At 41.3% G+C, this 18853-nt stretch overlaps 1 protein-coding gene across 1 annotated transcript in view; it reads right to left on the bottom strand.

Moving 5' to 3' along the window:
* Positions 1-18853, bottom strand: part of rims3 (regulating synaptic membrane exocytosis 3) — a 32524-nt gene that overhangs the window by 12623 nt on the left and 1048 nt on the right. The window contains exon 2 of the mRNA XM_072370656.1: positions 8055-8388. Coding sequence (XP_072226757.1) covers positions 8055-8319 — 265 coding nt within the window. The 5' untranslated portion in view covers positions 8320-8388. The remainder of the gene's footprint in view (positions 1-8054; positions 8389-18853) is intronic.

Genomic DNA, 18853 nt, shown 5'->3' with positions numbered 1-18853 from the left:
TATAGCTGAATTCACTGCACATATATTGCTTTAAGTTACTTGAATGGTGACTGTGTCTGATGGCGCTGAGGCTCTAAAATCAGGATTTTCTTAAAGCAGATCGACAGTCTGTAAAAGCTTTAAGCGGCAACATAAAATATATGAGAGTGCAGCTTTATAGGGAATTATGCTGCATTGATATACACTTACATTTTACTGTTTGAGGGGAAAAAAGATGCATAGAGACGGAGCACGTGTGGAGCGCTTTGCCACATTTGAGTGAAGCTGAGCATCTACATGCAGACTGATTTAACCTCCAACCGCATCATCAAAGCTCGATTTCATACGGTTTCCAACAGACTAACATCGTTTACAAGCATTTTCAAAGTCCTGTTTTGGTTGTACTGACACAATATCTCGGGGGTTTTTTCTACTGTCATGTAAACTTCATGTAAATCATGCTGTTCAGCCTTTTCAGAGCCGTCTTGAAATGCAAATATTTCTTTTAAGACGTGAGCTGCGCCTCAAAAGACTTGAGCACTGCAAGCTTTCCAAAATGTGCCGGCAAAAATTCCTAAAAGTGTGTTTCCTAGCTGTGACTCAGAGACAAAGCTGGAAGTAGGGCACGAGTGACTCAGCCTGAAAACACCCTGAGAGCTGAAATTGCCAGGTCTCCTCTGTAGTCCCCGTGTAAAAACAACATGTCATGGTTGACTCAAACTATTAGACTGACTGTGGCCTTGAACTGAGGTTCGATTACTTTTATGCGCCTAAATGCGCCTTCGTATTATCAAACCTTCAAAAGTTAAGGCATATTAAAATCATTAAGCTTTAAAAAAAAAACAGTAAGGAGGTACTGAAGGGAAGGTCTTTTACCCAGCCAGAGTGAAACAGAACCCCTCAGGAAAATGTTTCCTTGGCTATCTCCCCTCTGCATCACATCAACCTTTTCCGGCAGAGCTATCTAAATGTGAGGGAGCACAATGTTCATGTCACAAGTACCCGGAAAACAACAAAGACTTTTTATCAGCACCATAACTCAGAAAAAATTATCAAAGTAGAGCTTAAGTTAAACATTTTCCTGTCAACAGCCCAGCACTTTCCCTCCTGCGAGTAGGAACCAGTAGGCTTTAGACAGTCTCTGAAGGAAAACTAAAGCAGAACAACAGACGTAGCGGACTTGCATTTTAACCTATAAGCATGATATTAAAGTATACCAAATGAAACGTGTTTAAACAGGCTTTTCAAACACAAGTATAGCCACTAAAACAAGAGGCTTGATTCCTTTCCTATTAACAGTATTACGGTTACGGTATATACAAAACTGGTCCACAAACTACCACTACCTCACAAGAGAGAAGACTGTAACTATGACAACATAAAGGATGGCATTACACTGTTTTCTACGGCAAGTGTTAAACAACAATTTCGATCCAACACCTCTTTCTGAGATGATTAGACTAGTTTCTTATTTTTGACAGGACAGCAACGATTTGATTACGTTTTTTTTTACTAATAGATTTTAAGTTGTCATTTCATAATACACCGTAAGTTTTTAGTGGGTGACAGATCTGGACAAGCTGGCTGGCCAGTTTAGCAACTGGAATCGTATGACAGAGCCACTTTGTTAGAATAATGTTTTTGTGGCAAAAATAACATTTTCCTCAGTTTGTGTGCGTCAGTTTCCAGTAATACTTTTAGTCAGTATTTTGGTCAGTAAATTTTCCAGGAACAAAAACAAAACATAAAAGATAAGCATGTGAAACAGAAACACCTGTGTTATTTCCCTGAAAGTAAAGTCCAAACTGAGTGAAAGCATTTAACATTACTGGCAACAATGTTAGGCAGCTTCACAAATCTTCACTCCCAGCCCGGAGCTTGGGTTACAGTAAGCCAACTTGAAAATATTTGTCTGACAACAGTGTGGAAAGAAATGAAATGTGGTTGCTATTGGCCTCGGAGCAAAGATGGAGCCAGTTTAATAAGCAAACTAAGAAGTATTCGCTTCCCCTGACAGACAGTTTCCCTTCCCCGTCTCTGTGTCTCTGGTATGCCTCCAGTAACACCTACATCCCCGTAGAAATAAACACACAGACAGACAATTTAAATCAAGAATATTTAAAGCAATTGAGGAAATAAGAGAGTGGGTGTTGAGTGGGTTGAGAGAGCTAATTGAAGCAGGAAAGTGTGAAGTGATTGAGTATAAATGTGCACCAGCCAAACGAAAACAGAAGACGCAGACATAAACTGTTTAAGCAGGGACAGTGATGAAAGGGAGGGGGCCGGGGGAGTGAAGCCTTTCACTGGGACACTAACCAAAGACACACATATCTACACCTGGTTCCCTTTAATCTAACTGCTGCACTGCATCTCATCAATGGCGCTTGTTTCTCTGAAGGCCACGTCCCTCCCTGCAGGTCTCCACGAAACTGGGAGCCGGCTCCGTTTTCACGGCCACGGATAAACCTGCTCAGGAGAGAAGAGCGTGTTCAGCAGAGGAGTGACTCACCCATTAAACCTGGGAAACCGTTTGCCTGTGTGTGTCTGCGCTTTCGTCTCACCGTTACTAATAATAGCAGGTAATAAATAGAGCACAGACAGGACCAAAATGCCATCACCAATACTCGCCTGTTTCAGAAGCTGGAATCATGAGCAGTATATGGGGAAAAAAAACAAAAAAACATGCGTGTAGGACTGCATGAAAATAGCCTGCATCAAGCACAAGAAGTTACATAGATATATATATATATATATATATATATATATATATATATATATATCCACCACTTACACAACACTGCACAACTATGCTACACCTCAAAACAAAGAAAGAAACTTATGCAACCTTATTTTCCTGACTACCTACATTTTTATCATGCTCTTAAAAACCGTCATTTAACTGCTGCCATTATTTACAGCTATAAAAAACATCATTGCAAGGGCAGGCCAACTGAGCTGTGAAATTGAAGGCTTTTATAATTGAGTGAATGTGTTTGGTTTGAAACAATAGCGGGCTGCAACCACAAACACAAACAGCTCTAAGAGGCTTCAGCTGTGATCTGGAAATCTTGAGTAGTTTTTAGAAAACGTCCTTGTCCCACTTCAGACATCTAAAGCCAACCTTGTATAAGTGGACGGGTTTTCTTGGCCAACTGATGTCTTCACTATAACCAGTTTTTCAGAGTGATTCTTGTCATTCGCCTCTCGCTGTGACTGTGAACTTCTAAGAACCTTAAGTCCTACGCCACTGGGGCATTTAGTTCCCAGCAGATTTGACTGAGACAGACAAGTTGTATCAAAATCTAAGGAGCTTTGCAGCCAGGCAGGACATCAGACACACTAATGGCACACGTCACCTAGATAGTTTTAATAATAAAAAAAAGTCTGTGTCAGCTTTTGATCATTATGTCATCAGAACCGGTGACACCAGGCCAGGAGTAACTCCATCAGAGGGTTCTCACCATGGATGAGAAGTTGATAAATCAAGTTGTTTTAGGACACCACGAACCCCCTTTACACCAAGAAACTTAATGAATGCAGCCAGTCAGACAGAATACTCTGTCTTTGTAACTCTCCCAGTGTGGTATGAAGTTGTGTTCAGGGAACAAATGCAGTTTAGGAGCAAGCAGAAGTAGATGCGTTCTGAATGGGAGACTTTTGGAGCCAGAAGCCATCGGTAGTAACACCCTTTAAGGGACTCCTGCATCAGTTTCACATCTTCCAGCATATGACTATGAGGACTACTGCAAAAGTTAAAAGCAAGTCTATCTTTCCCAGATTTATCTAAAACCTCAGATTTGATATAACTAAAATAACAAAAAATACTTACAAATGGTTTTTACAATAAATTAAAAATAAACTACAATTTCAACATATGATGGATATTCTGATTGTTCTAAAATAACATTAAAGCCTTGCTTGGATGACTTATAATATACATACGCTGGCATAAGATGTACCAAGAGAGGTTTCTCGATATTTGTATATATTGTAAATGTTTATATTTTTTGTTTATTGGAAAGTGTGTGTCTTTCCCAAAAAGCTGACTTCTACAACAATACACACTTGTGCGTCAATCATAAAAATATGTTATTATCACATAGGTTAAAATATGGTTCATTTGTCTGTTTTTTTTAAATCCGGAGTACAAATTTCCTGTGATCAACCTGTGGCTATTAGCTGGTCAACTGAGCCGAGCAGAGGGCAGGCTACTAGGTCAACCCAATCCGTTGACTCCCAGTAAGCTGCCTAATCTAACCCGACCAAGTAGGAAGGAATGTTTGCCTGTCAGTCATTCTGTTTAGGCTGAATATCTAATTATATGGCCTGACTTTGCCATCTAGTCAAAACAAATTATGAGGGAGAAAGAGAATAGGACAGCCCATGTTGACCTTACTGGGTCACTGAGTAAACAACCTTGTTTTGCTCCAGCAGCAGGTTCCAAGTCTCAGTCTACTACATTTTTCAGCTTCGGACCAATTCCTAGAAGCGCAAAGACATAATTTCAATGAGTAAATTTTACGTAACAGGACTGGACCTTGATTCATTTTGCACCTAAATCAATTGGGCCAGTAAATGAGCTTAAATCAGGTTATTTTGGCTCAAAGATGCCTCGATCCAACTCTTTCCAATGCTCAGGGCATCGGCCTGTAATGAGGTCTCACAAATGCTCCCTTTTGCAAGCTCATCCTCTTCCTAAAGTTTTATTTCTTGGCCGATACATATTAATCTATTTATATCTCATAATCAAGTTCTGCTCATCAGAGGAACACTTTTGGAATCAATCTAAAAACCTGTTGCCAGCGCTTGGAGTAAAACGATCACAGCTCCAACAAGGGGAGTGCTGTGGATGCGAGGAGTGAAGGAGGGGTGCATGATACTGTGATTTTGTTCCAGGCGGTGTGTGTTCTTCTGGCAGCTCAGAACATCTAAATTTAGACACACCCCTCGTCTCCCCTTCCGCCTCTCCACATCCTCAGCCCCTCCTTGCTCCCTCATCCACACTTTCTCCTTCTCTTCTCATCACCGCAAGCACAGAGACACAAACGCCCCTGTGGTGAAAATATTGACAGCTCTGTCTGTATCAGACAAGTGTCAGCTGTGCCCGAGTGCAGCGAGCCCTTTGTATGAGTGAGTGCATGAATCTGTATTTAGTGCAGAGGCTACAACACCATAATACTGGTTATCATACAAATGTGGCTCAATATAGACGGGAAGTATACAAGAAGTGTGTTCCTGTGAGATGGGCTGTAGTCAGATAATGAATTCTAATCATTTACCAAATCAGGTCAAACAATATCTTATGGATCATTTGGATTATGTTTTTTTGTTGATATAATGAAAGATATCACTATAATGTTTGATTTTAGAGATTTTAATGACTATAAAAATGTATTTTTTTTCTTTTTGTGAGACTTTTCTGTTGATTTATTTTATCATAAGATTGTTTTGCTATCTTTACAGTGCAACACTGAAGGTAATGGTGTCTCAGCATGCACACTTCTACACTTAAATTGACTCATTTGAGTACTTTAGTGTTTTTGAACTGATAAATACGGCTACAGGCAGAGCAGTGTGATTACTCAGATGGGTGTACTCATTCATAGTGGTCAGAGAACTGAGTGTGGAGCGTGGCACACGTTTTCAAACCCTCAGCATCTGCCATTTCTAACTTTCTCTCTGAGTGATCATTGCATATAGAATTACAGCTGAAGTAATTGCGCAGACAGATGATGCAAGGCCTCTAAAAATCCAGATTTTTTTTGGAACAGAGCAGCAGCCCTACAACGCTTTCAAAGGAACTGCGACTGAACACTTTGTCTTAATGGGCAGCTATTCAGTCGTAATTTCAGACTTCCTTCCCCATCCATGAACAGATGCAGAAAGAGATAACATTGGTTTGGATTTTGGCTGTATTAAAATACAGCAAATGCAAGTGCGGAGTGCAGGAGAGAAGCCAACAGATGTCAAGAGCTGGAACAAAACGTAATGCAAATCTGATGGAATGATGTCAGCGGGACACAAAAGTCTCACGCACTGACTGTAGGATACACATACTTCAGCCAGTTCTCACACTTACTCTCTACACCTTTGATGCTGAGAAGTAAGGGATAAAGCCCAGCAAAGTGTCACATCATACAGAATTAAAGAACTAAACGCAGGCATACAGAGTTTTCCACCAAGTTCACTGTTGTACTGAGTTATACAGACTTAATAGTCAAATACCTGCCAAGGATAAAACAGCATTTGTTGTTTCAAGGTGAATTCCAAAATTAGTTTCTTGTGATCCTGCTGCAAGCAAATTACGCGCACAATTTATTAAATCAGCACACACATGGAGACACGGAATGCAGAAAATTCGAAAACATTTTGACAAAAATTGACCTTACTGAGAGAAATTGAGTTACATTGCCATGGAACAAGATGAACAGCTGATATCCATACACTGGACTGGATTACTGACCTCCTCTCAGATTTCTCCCCATTCCAAGCTTTGCTGTGGGACTGAGAGGATGTGCACGATGGGAGTTTAACAGTTACAAATCCATGGAAGTTTCTTCACAGTTTTGCAGTGACTGTGATGGCTCCTTATTAGGCCACTGCAGAGCTTCATGACCAGCTGATGATTTGAATCAGGTGTGGTGGAGGAGGGAAACATCGAAAATATGCAGGGCAGTGGGTCATGAGGACCGGAATTGAGAAACACTGCCTTAGATTAACACATAGTTTAATGCTGACTTTAGCAACTAACCAGTTTTCTTAAGTTCCTTTCAAATTGGCTGTTTTCTGCGGCTAACTGGCCAAACTTTTGCAACACAATCAAAATTAATAAAATTTTTTGAAAAGTACTTTTTCAGCAGGAAAATTACCAAAAAGATCTAATGATATTTGACCTCCTCCACGAAATAGAAAGCCTTAAACCCAGAGATGCAAAGAAACACTCACAGAATTGCAAAAGTAAAAAATGATCGGGCAAGCAGACAGGAACACAGACATAGACACGCTGTTCTCTTAGGGTTACAGTTCAGTGTTCTTGAAGCAGAAACAGAACCCGAGGAGGACAGGAGGAAATGTACAACTTGTTTTCTACTGACAGACCGTGGAATGAAAAATTATTTAACTGCACTGGAATGAGTTGCATCCCCTGTCCCTGCTGGCACTGCCTCTCAGCCATTACCAAGTCTCAGTGTGTGACATGTTTTCCCCATTACTCAGTAGGAATGAGTGGGATTTTGTTCACCACTGAGGTGCAAATTGAGAAACACTTTTGTTGCAGCTGCACAGGATCTGTAATTATACGCCATAGGGGACATATTAGGCTATGGAGCCACTGTCACTGCCTTACGGCCACAATGCATGCTTGCTGCTACTGTTGCAAACCTACTGCAGTATTCAATACACAATGATGCTTAACAAAAGGGTTGAACATCTGACAAAGACTCTTATTATAATAATAATAAAACAAAGTAGCTGTAAAGCCAGAGAGCTTGTTGAGTAATACCATAAGGACTGAAATTAAGGCCATGCACTAACAAATACCCCTCTGGGTGGATTATGATAGTGCTTTTGTGCACATACTAAAATAAGCCCTGTCCTGTAATGCAAATCTTATTGAAATATTACTATCTATACAAGAGCATTTAACACTAGTAAGGCAGCATGGAATATTTTATGACATTTAGACCAAACTTAGAGTAAAGATGATCTAACATCTTAAAAACCCAAAATGAAAATGACCCCCTCTTTGAATCCAAAACAAAATTTAAACAAAATTCTAATATTCCACGACTAAACAAACTATATTCAAACAGACAATAGAGGGGCCAAGGGCAGTAAGAAACTGGCTGAGAGAAAAAAATCAAAGGACAAGGAAGATGAAAAGTGTGGAAACAATGAGAAGAATCGAAGAAGAAAGAGTCAAAGGGAGCCCGGAGTTACACAGCATAGATTACACAAGAGGTGGAAATAAAAGGAGACAAAAGAAAATAGCTGAATCAAGTAAAATAAATATTTTAATGACAACATAATAAGAGGAGCTTGCATTCTGTAAAAAGCATTTAAGACTGCAAACTGACCTTGCTGGTTGAGCTGCTGTGTGCTTTTGCTCCACTGTGACAACCCCACGATGGCCACCATCTTGGCACCCAGACTTGAGCGCCGCTTCTTGTTGCCGGCCAACGATGTCGAGTCCGGACCACCGCTGCTGGGACTTTTCTCCAGGTTGTACATGGCCCCCGAGATACTGGAGGAGCGCACCACATTCCGGGCCGCCGCACTCAGACTGCTGAGACCACTCATCCCACCCGGGCTGGGCACCTCAACGGAGCTGCTGAGCATCATGGTCCTGTTGAACTGTAGGGCCGATGGGCTGGGGGGGGAGAGGGAGGGGGGCAGAGAGCTGCAATGGGACTAAGAAAAACAGATGAGAGCAGAAGAAAAATAACAAGGTGAGTGTGGAAGTAGATATAGGATATTAAATTAGGGAGAGGTTGCACAGCTCAAATAAAAGGACATCCTCATGTGCAGTATTTCTGATAAAATACAGTCTAATAGCTTCTGTTACAGCTGCACAAGCTTCTTGTGACTGAAGGACAATGAGTTTAAATTTCAAAAGCAGTGTGGTTCTCAGTTTAATTACCCACTTACTGCAGACACAGCGAAAAGGACTTCCTACAGGATAAAAAGACAAAAGGTGGAAAACTCTTAGAGGTCTTTTAGATATCCAGAAGTTGTGCTAACTGAGAAAACAAAGAACACAAAGGTCAGCAGATGAGGACAGTATAGGTAGCAACTGTTCAAACTAGCTAAGATGCTAAGAAATACCTCCTGCCTTTCACACTCATATACACACATACACAAATGTCAAGGCTGGCCTGCTGTTAAAGGGCTGAACCTATCAGCTGGTATTTGTCTTGTGGGGTTTTTTTTCTTCTTCTTCTTCTTTTTTTGTAATCTTCTTTTTTGTCTGACCTTAAACAGTGACAGATGATGAACTCTACTGCTGAAGTCATCACTGGCTGGCTGAATCCTGGCAGAATTCCATGAATACCAGTGTGATCGTGCGCACACACACACACACACACACTAAACTTTGAAAAAATATGTAATATCTAACTGATTGACACAGCAGCCTCTGTTTGCACAGATGCGGCTCTCATACAGCAGGAAAAACACAGCTGCAACTAATAAGGTTAAGAATGGTGCCGCTCTGTTGAAGAGTCATAAGCCCTGACCATATGACACTGAACCAGGATTAGCTGGCAAGGATTCAGCCAACTAATTGTATCAATTGCCTGTGTTTTCCATCTATGAAATAAAAATGTTTCCACAAAGATCATTGAGCACTGCTAGGGAGGTGATATCCTCTTCAATCATATTTTCTGTTCTCTCCTTTCTTTCTCTTCCATATGATCACTATACACTAAGGCTAGGCTGACAGCCATAGGGCAACTTAAATATATGGAGGCCATGTGCCTCAACACCATTTTCAAATATTTGTTGTTCTTTTTTCTCCTCTTCCAAATTACAGTTTATTGTTGCAGCCCCTGCTGTGACCTAATGTTTTTTTTTGTCACCCTCTATTCTTTTCAAATAGAGTACTGCATTGCTCTTTCATGACCTATATAATAAGGTCTTGGAAAAATATATCTACCTCAGCACACTAATACACATAAATATGATCATGTAACTAGCTAAAGAATCCACAGCCTCTGCTTGGGCAAGCTTAAAGCTACCGCCAGTATGCTGATATGACAACAATGACTTTACTGACTTTTAATAGGTTTAATGAACTGCAGCAGAAAAGGCTTTCATAAATCAAAAGAAAAAAAAAGCAGAACACAAGCTGTACCCAGACTTTTTTTCATAAATTTTGGCGATTATGACAGCCTGCTCATTTCTTGTCACCTAGAGGCGTATTCACACCAGTGGCAGTTTATGCCACTTTTCCATTTCGTTGTACCACCCCGTACAATGACAATACAGACTATTCTATTCTATTCATTTTACCAATGGAAGACTTCAGCTTTCTTTAAAGGATTTAAGTGAGGTTAGCAGTCTAGCATTTTCCGTTGGAAACAAATGCATGGTTTTATTTATTTAATTTTTTATTTTTTCAGAGTAAAAGCCCCATAACCTCTCCCAAAAATCTTGTTTTCTGACACTAAGCAACACACTTTATTTCACATAATATCTTTGACACATTCAATGCCTCCAGAGGTAGCAAAGCAAGCCCACATCCTGATAGAACCCCCGATGAATTTTACTGCATGTAAAGTGTTCTCCTTATGGGCCTCAATTTGTCACCTCTGAATAAACCGATGCGCTGCATTCTTCAAGAGCTCTACTTTAGTTTCCTCTCTCAGTAAAATATTATTCCCGAAAGACTGCGGCTTATCTATGAAAGTTTGCCAACATTAGTCTTGCCTTTCTGTGCTATTGGACCGAACATAAATTTGACCTGATGACAGTGCCTTGAAGAAAAAACGATGCACAAACATATTCAAATTCATCTCAGAGTCATGATAAACACCGTTATATCCACTTCAAGGCACTCCGTCCAACAGTTGTCTAAATATGGAGGCACTGGAAGAAAAGTCAGGTTACGGTCAAGGTCTGCAGGACCCATCACCGAGTATAAGTACAAGATTTTATGGTAATCCATCCAATAGTTGTTGCCAAACAAATGGGAAATTTTCATCTCGAGAGACATGTAGCGTGCCTAAAAAGACTTAAGCTTTTTTACACTCAGCCCATGAGTGCAGGGAATGGTGCACAAATGCTGTGTGCCTCTAAAACACTTATTGTACTGCCCCCACTAGAAATCATAAATAATGTAAATACGGTACAGTACAATGGTTCTGCCTTTATAGAGTCAGAACAGGAGATTTGCATGCAAATGCACTGTGCTTTAGGTATCTCTATAAATCATCATCACAGCCCTGCTCTGTCACACACAACCCTGATGCTTACAACCAAACTGACTTTGCTGACCAGGACTTTTGTAGGAGTGCATTTAAGATGAGCAGAATAGCCAGCGTAGGTATTACATAGGAACAGAGGAAAACTGATGTAGCAGAGGTTTTAGTAGCAAATACTGGCATTTATTAAACAAACTCGTAATAAGAAGTCAAGGGGGAGGAAGACTGTGTTCACAGCAACTGCGGTGGCATTTGTAATGATAGCAAAAAATAGAGGAAAGAATGAGGGAGAGACAGGAATAGGGGGCTTTAAAGTAAAAATTCAGGTGAGCATACATGCCCTCATTTTCTCCTGTCTCCTCCTTTTTTTCCCTCTCCTCCTTCTTCTCCATCTTCCCTGTTCCAGCCAATGTACACTCTTCACTGGCTCTCTGGGGGGGCCTCTGTACTTTAAACACACAGCGAGCAGTGCAGGGGGAGATGAGGAGAAGAGAGGAATAGAGAAGGCTGCAAGAGATAAAACAGAATAATTCTGCTCTCAGAGAAGCACAAAGATGGAGAGGAACGCATGAAGTGAGAGGAAGGACAGGGAGAGAAATGTGGAAGGAGGAGACGCTTCATAATGAATGGACACTGAGAGAAACATGCATGAAGATGTGGCCAGATCTATGAGAAATATTAGAGTAGAAGCAAGAGAAGGAGAGTTGGATGAATATGACACCAACACTGACAATGACTCCAACGTGCATCTAGTTCTCCTTTCCACTTAATGATGAGATCCTCTATCTATCCTCATGCGTCAGTCTTTGACTGATGTGCTCTGGTGTGATACAGGCTAAAATGAGGGGCGCTATAACATACATAGTTTGGTATACATGTTTTGCCCCAAAGCACATTTATACTGGATGTTGAAAGTCACTATGTTTGTTTCATATCCACTGATTAAAACAGAGCAGAATGGACATACTCCCATATAAAGGTTGTTCCAGTAAAGGAACATGTCAGCATTTTGTGCACTCTCTTGCTTATTTGTTCTGAGCCTTGACAATACAGCAAAGAGACTATTAGCCTAGCTCAGCACTGTCAAAAGACTGGAAGCAGCAAAAATAGCTAACCTGTCTCACTTCTGGTTTACTCCAGTGTTTGCCGGTCAACCTTGCTGCCCATCCTAATATTGTCCGCTTTGTTCAAGGAGGTGACAATGAGAAAACAAAAGCAAACGCACATTTAAGTGCATAAAATCTGCCCCACGCAAAAATACGACACTCAGGTCATACAACTACTGGGGTAAGAGGAACAATAGTTGTTCTCAGCTTGACCAAATGTCTGCAACCTCAAAATAGTATAGGCGGTCCATCTAAGCAGCAAGAGTTAGTGGTATGCTGACAGCTCGAGAATTGAGAATCATCAAATGTGTGAAAACCTCCACAGCTAATTATTACAGCCCACTTCAGTAGCAGAGAATGCTGGGTTTCACCTGCTGTTGAAGGCTTTGGAGCTGTGGTATAAGCTCCCATTTCAAACTTCCCTTTACAAAAACAGCTTATACCTGAACTCCACAGCCAAACTAAAGCCCAGGGAAAAAATGTCTAGGAGTAAAGGAGTCAAGTAAAAGGTTGGTGGTGAAGTGCGAAGAGAGGTATTTGCTCTTAAATTCTCTCCTGATTTTTAGAAAGCAGAAAAACACACTGTGTTATCCTGAAATAGGAAGCAATTCAAGTTTAAAGGATCTGATTTAGGAAAGCAACAAATAAAAGGAGAATTCAGATCTTATTACTTGCAATGTAAATGCAGCTATGTGTGGTCGTAATTTGAGGACACAAAAACACAGAGATGCATCAAAGCACTGATTATTAACAGGTAAGTCACAGTTGGATCTGGATCAAAGACTCACACTGTCATTGTTTCTGCATTTTTTTCTTCTCTGGACCTAAGTAGTGCCGCTTCAATATCTTTAGAGGGTGATTTGGGCTTAGTTTGGGTGTGCCTCTTTGAAGCAGATCATTTCTATGTATTTTGTTAACTCCACAACTAATAAATAGAAGAAGCCACAGAAAAAAAAAAAGTTATACCTTCTATTTCACTTTGTTATTGATAATGATTAAGAGTAACGCCAGAGTCTTCCCATCTCTAATATGTACGGTGTAAAAGTGACAAATGCCACCACGTACCTGTGTCTGTATGTTGTTTTGCTGGACCTATAGGCAGACCCAGAACACATCCATCTTCATCTTTGTGGCCGACAGCTCCCTCGCCATATGTCTCCGTGCTCTCTAACTTCACATCGAAAAGCTCATTTATTTCTCTCTCCGTCAGCAAACTGCCCTGCTCTCGGCTCCTCCTTCCACACCTCGAACCACTCGTCTCCACTGCAGTGCAAGATTTGACGTCTTAATTTGTACGAGTATTCGTCCCAAAAGATGTGGAGAGAGGAGTGGTTCCATCAAGTGAGCCATTTGAGCTTGAAAGCTGCTGGAAGTTTGGGAATCCTTTTAAACTGTGTTCAGAGCCAGGTGAGCCATTCCCTCAATTTCACTGTTCTAATCTTGAGTTGTAGCTTGATATCAGTTGCATTCCTTTCATCATAAAAAGAATAAATGTTTCTCAAAACATTCAAAATCGCAGGCTCTGTGATTTCTGGTGAGCATAAGTGGTTGCTTATAAGTTGCTCATATGCAGACCACTCTTTCACTACTGGACGGTATATCTCATCAAACCCTAAAGCAAATATGAAAGTAAAGATTTACGGCAGGTCTGATTACGCACATTGACAGAAATTTTTCTTATTTTTTTTTTGTTACTGTGACAAAAAATTCCCCTTTTTTGTGCTTGTTGTTGGATGAGTTCATTTACATCCATCTTTGCCAAGTGTTTTTTGGCTGTGGCGAGCTGAATGTCCCACATGGCACAGAAGAAGAGTAAGCTGGGCTGAATCAACAAAACAACAAACACTGAAGAGGAGTATCTCATCAGGGATTGTTCTATAGGTCATTTGATATCAGTCAAATTTAATTGAACATTTCAATGGTAATCAACCAACATTTCTTATACTACTTGTGTTTGAAGGTAAGGTGTTAGCCATGAACAACTTGCATGTGATTCTTAATTTGAGACCAGCCGTCTTACCCTAAACACCACATTACAGTAATTTTTCAACAATAGGATGCAGAATACATAGTCTGTGGTATATAAATAACTGGACATTCCCAGTAAAAGTTAAAAACCTTCCTTGATTAATTGTATATTTTAGTTTTCAATATGTAGCTTTGGGAGAATAACCGGCAGACTGGTTTAAAACGATTTTATTTGGGTTTTATAGTCTATCTGCTGGACACACTGTTTGATAAGTACAGCCTTTAAAGTGGGCAAGTATGAAAAATAACTAGTAATAAAAAGTGCACAAGGGCAGGCGAGAGCTGTAATGTACTTCCTGCTAAGGCTACCATGGAAACCTCCCAGGCCACGATACGGAATGAGTCGGCCGGGCACCTGCTGCCATTGCATTGTGGTTCGCCTGGTGCTGTACGCATGTGTGTGTGCTTGTGTGTGTGTGTGTGTGTGGCTGATGCATCTCTCAGATCACGAAGGACCTCTTAAGGCGAGAAAACAGAGGGCTGGTTTTACAGTTACACACAGGGGATAGTAAGAGTGCCAAGCTGAGGGAAAACTGAGAGCCAAATGGATCACGCACAAAATGACACACAGAGAAACCCGGAGTAGCACAAACACACATATGTTGTACTGAGTGTATGTGCCAGGGGCAGAAGACAGCCAAAATATTGAATGACAGAGGGCGTTAACACTGATGTCTTGGCTGTACGACTTGAATTAACATCCAAATCTTCTGTAAAGCACTCGGCTGAGAAACAGATTGGTTTCCTAATTTTCACACTCACTAAAGGAGCGCAAAGAGTCAGAAATGAACTGACCGCATACAGTCACAGCGCCATTCAATATTCACAAATTTGCCATTTCACACTTTTCAGAACAATGTTAAGCCTTGTGCGCAGGGGCTCAATTCTGAATTCTAACAGCTGTGAAATGAACATAGAAGAAGAGCTCACCAGAAGCCTGTCCCATTGGCCCAATCATATTTTCATCCAATAGAATCGTTAATGAGGTGAGTCGCTGAGTCATTCTCTCAGCGTCACCTCTTGACAGCAGACATAAATTCAATCCGTTACACCGTGTTTTCCCGCAAACCGGCAAATTCATGTCGAATCAGGCGTGGCAGAGAAGCAAACTACATTTTCTCTATTAGAGCTGCAAAGCACTGAAGAGATTTTTCTATTATGTTAAGATCTGGTTGTGATCTGGCCACTCTGTTAATGGTCAATCCAAGTGTTCCATATTACCACTGTGCTTGTTGCACCAGGTTTTGACTACTATGGCGTATCTGTGTAAATCTGCACATTGTCATCATGGACATTTGCAAAGAGCTAGTCTTCCAAAATTAAAAAATGCCCCTGAGAAGAAACCCCACCCTGCAGAGCTGTTACATTACGGGGCCAAGAGAATTCCATGATTTTGCCACCAAAATCCTCACAGAACCACCTCTCTGCCTCACTGTTAGGTTCAGGCAATTAGGATCAAAAGCTTCTTTTGAAGTCCTCCATGGAAGGATCATCGGGGATGATTCATCAGGGAATGTGACATTCTCCCACCGCTTCGTCGTCCTCTTCTTGTGGTCTTAGCAGCATTCAATATGTCATCTAACAATGATGGGGAAAAGACAAAAGGCTTTGGGAGTTGTAGTTCTTCATCGGTGTCCAACTGCTCTGAGCTAACAACAAACCGTTTTGGTTCATACCGGGTTGGCATAAAGATGGTATAGCTTATAGTCCACTTTAGCAGCTGTAGTTCAGTGATTTCTTCATACAATTATGCGTTTTAATACTCTGCTGTCTCTGTCACTGAACTTGGCATTCAATCTTACCAGAGTTACACTTACCAGAGGCAGTTATTATTTTTTGGTATGCCAGCATGACTTTAAACACAATTGCTCTCGAAACTCAGAAGCTCTTTTTACGGCCCCAAATGTTCAAGATTCAACAATTAGCCTTTTGTGGAAGGCAGAAAGCTCTTGTATTTTGACATATACAGTTACAATTCAGTCCAAATGTATGTTAAAATGTATATTAATATGACTTACATTATCATTGTGTCAGTGCTTTACTCTCTTGTAACGCTGAAAAATGCTGCCAAACTGACGAACATTAACTCACTACCCTGCATTCATTCAAATGTTTATCTACTCTTCACAAGCTTCTCCCATTTTCCAGGCTAATCCGCTCATAGCTGAGCTGGCAATATTATGTTTTCATTGCAGCAATAAGTCAGCTATGCACTACTACTAGAGTCTGAGCAAGGAGCCCTTTGGGGCAGAGAGACCTCTCTCATATCATCACAGAAGTCTCAAAGGCTCACAGGGTTTCGGTCTCTACACCACAATTGTGTTCTTTATCTCTCCACAATGACTGTCTAAACAAACTCCCTTAATTGTTATATTTACACTAAAAGCTGTCTGTTTAAAGACGTTCCTTGCTGCACCACAATGGTTGACCCTAAATCGCTTCTCACTTTCATCCCTCGCAGCAACCTGCAACTGTCCAGCACTGAATCATTGTCTTTGCGCCCTCTTCTCATTCTCCGCCGTCAAAAGAGGGATGGCAGAGTTACTCCGTCAGCAGCAGAGGGGGGCGGGAAACAAAAAAATAGAAAGTCAAACTGGCAAGACTGGAAGAAAAGTGGGTTAAGGGGGGAGTGATGGATGAGGCTGGGAGCTTTTCCTGACTCATGGCCTGCTTTCTCTGGTGACTAATGTGGTCAGTGACATCTCTGTCTCACCACCCCTCAGCCGCCCCAGATCCACCATCGCTCCGTCCCATCTGGGATACTGGTAGCTGGCCTCAGGTGGAGTAGCACACACAGTCTTATCCCATTTACCATGCATTAAGTCCAGGCTTACGATGCATTAACTGTGCAAAATGTGCTAAAGGTGAGAGCTACAATCAGCCTGTAGAGACACCAACCAGGGTCGAGAAGAGCATGTGTTTTACTTAGTGCTGAATCTCTGAAAGAGATGTGTGGACTGGATCGTAGATCAATCCCATAGGAGAACAAAATATATGCAATTGTGTTTGTCTTGGACCGCTTTACTTTCTCTTTAAAGTGCCCTGAAACTACTTTTGTTGGGAATTTGTGCTATATAAATAAGCTGATGTGATTTACACTACTTGGTTAGGTTCAGGAAAGAGGGGGTCCGGTTTAAAACACTGTTTCTTATTGTTAATCTTGTACGTTAACTGACGTTAAAGGCCTGCATTGGTTTGTTTCATCAATGGCTCCTGACAAAATGGCAGTATGTGATTAATATGCTATGTATACATATATATATCAATATGAGACTGTTTTACTCACTGTAACCTAGGCTTAGGTTTAGGCTCCATAATTTAGCACAAACAAATCAACATGTTCTGTAAACCTACAAAGAATGCTTTAGTACAGCCAATGAACATGAACAAAATGGAGGTCGCATTTTCTGACCAAAGCAGCCTTTTCACACGCGTAACAGGTTTTAAGAGTTATCGATTAATCGAGAACTGATGTCACATCCCCAGGAGAAATTATACCAACAGTAAACTGGATCATCTCCTGACACTGAGCACTGAAAAGTACAGGCCAATAAAAATATGTTGTCCTCCTCTACATGAGCGAGTGTGCAAAATAATCACATAAATATCCATAGCGTCGCACTGAGAACTCGTGATATTGACCAACCATTCATACTCAACCAATCACAGCCCCTCTCTTTGATGATCCATACATGTTGGCGAGTGAATTGCGCCTTACAGATGGCGGTCCGCGAGTGCACGCAGCAACATACCACGCAACAAAAAGACAAAGATGCACCCAAGCGCACACGCTGAAGCCTGCTCATTACTATGATAAGTGTCCGCTCAGCCCCTTGGTTGTTTTCGTTTGATTTTCATTTCAAAGAGCACCAGGACCAGCAGCGGGCAGCTACAGATCTGAAGTGTGATCAGATGTGTCTGATGTGCATGTGCATGTATGAGTGTGTGAGTGCGCTGTACTGAACTTTGCCCTTTCCAACTATCAATTCTGAAAAGGGGTATGCGTGCGCGTGTGTGTGTGTGTGTGTGTGTGTGTGTGTGTTAGCGGAGGCTCTTTGATGGAAGATAATACAGTGCACAACAGTCAGGCTGGCCTTTTGAGCAGCCAGATTATCTGATAGCATGTGACACCCCCCCACCCCCCCACCCCAAACCACTCAGACTCAAACACACGCACATTTCAAGTAAATATTTCACAAGAGCAGGGTTTTGCTTGCTCCCTCCCCCCAACTTGGTGGCACACATATGAAAGCCCTCTTGGATCGCCACACCCAACCAAACGAGTGCATGAATACTTCATAAAAAGACATGTATGCTTTGTGGCAGCTATTTGAGAATGTGAAATGGGATGACTGATTATCCTGTTTTGCTCTGTGTGCAGAATTTGTGGAAAATAGCCTCTGCATTCAATGTTTGAGTTAAGACTAAATGGGCTATTGAGTCATGGGTTTCCACAGTGCACGCCTGGGTCTCAATTATGTCTCAATAGATTATTCAAAGGATCAAGTCTGAGTCAGGCAAGATTTTAAGTGTTAAGCAGTGGGATAATTATTCACTTTCTCCTATAAAACGTGCCAAGAGGGGCCCACTGCTTTAGTACCAGTTAATGCAGTTATTACGTCTCTCACACAGTGCTCAACAGTAACAATTACAGATGTCAGAAATATCAAACCGCTTTCAGAGTCTGATATTATCTCAGAGAGACCAAGTGTGATGCTCAGGAGCCCCGTCACGTGTTTCCGTTGCCATCCACAGGTGGCGAGCACGGTCTGGGCCAAGATCAGGACGTTTTTGTGTTTGCAACTGTGTGTTGCATACATG

This window comes from Leuresthes tenuis, unplaced genomic scaffold (genome assembly GCF_036924035.1).
Source record: "Leuresthes tenuis unplaced genomic scaffold, fLeuTen1.0.hap1 SCAF_18, whole genome shotgun sequence".
In the NCBI taxonomy this organism is placed as follows: Eukaryota; Metazoa; Chordata; class Actinopteri; order Atheriniformes; family Atherinopsidae; genus Leuresthes; species Leuresthes tenuis.
This window is presented reverse-complemented; position numbering and strand designations above follow the sequence as displayed.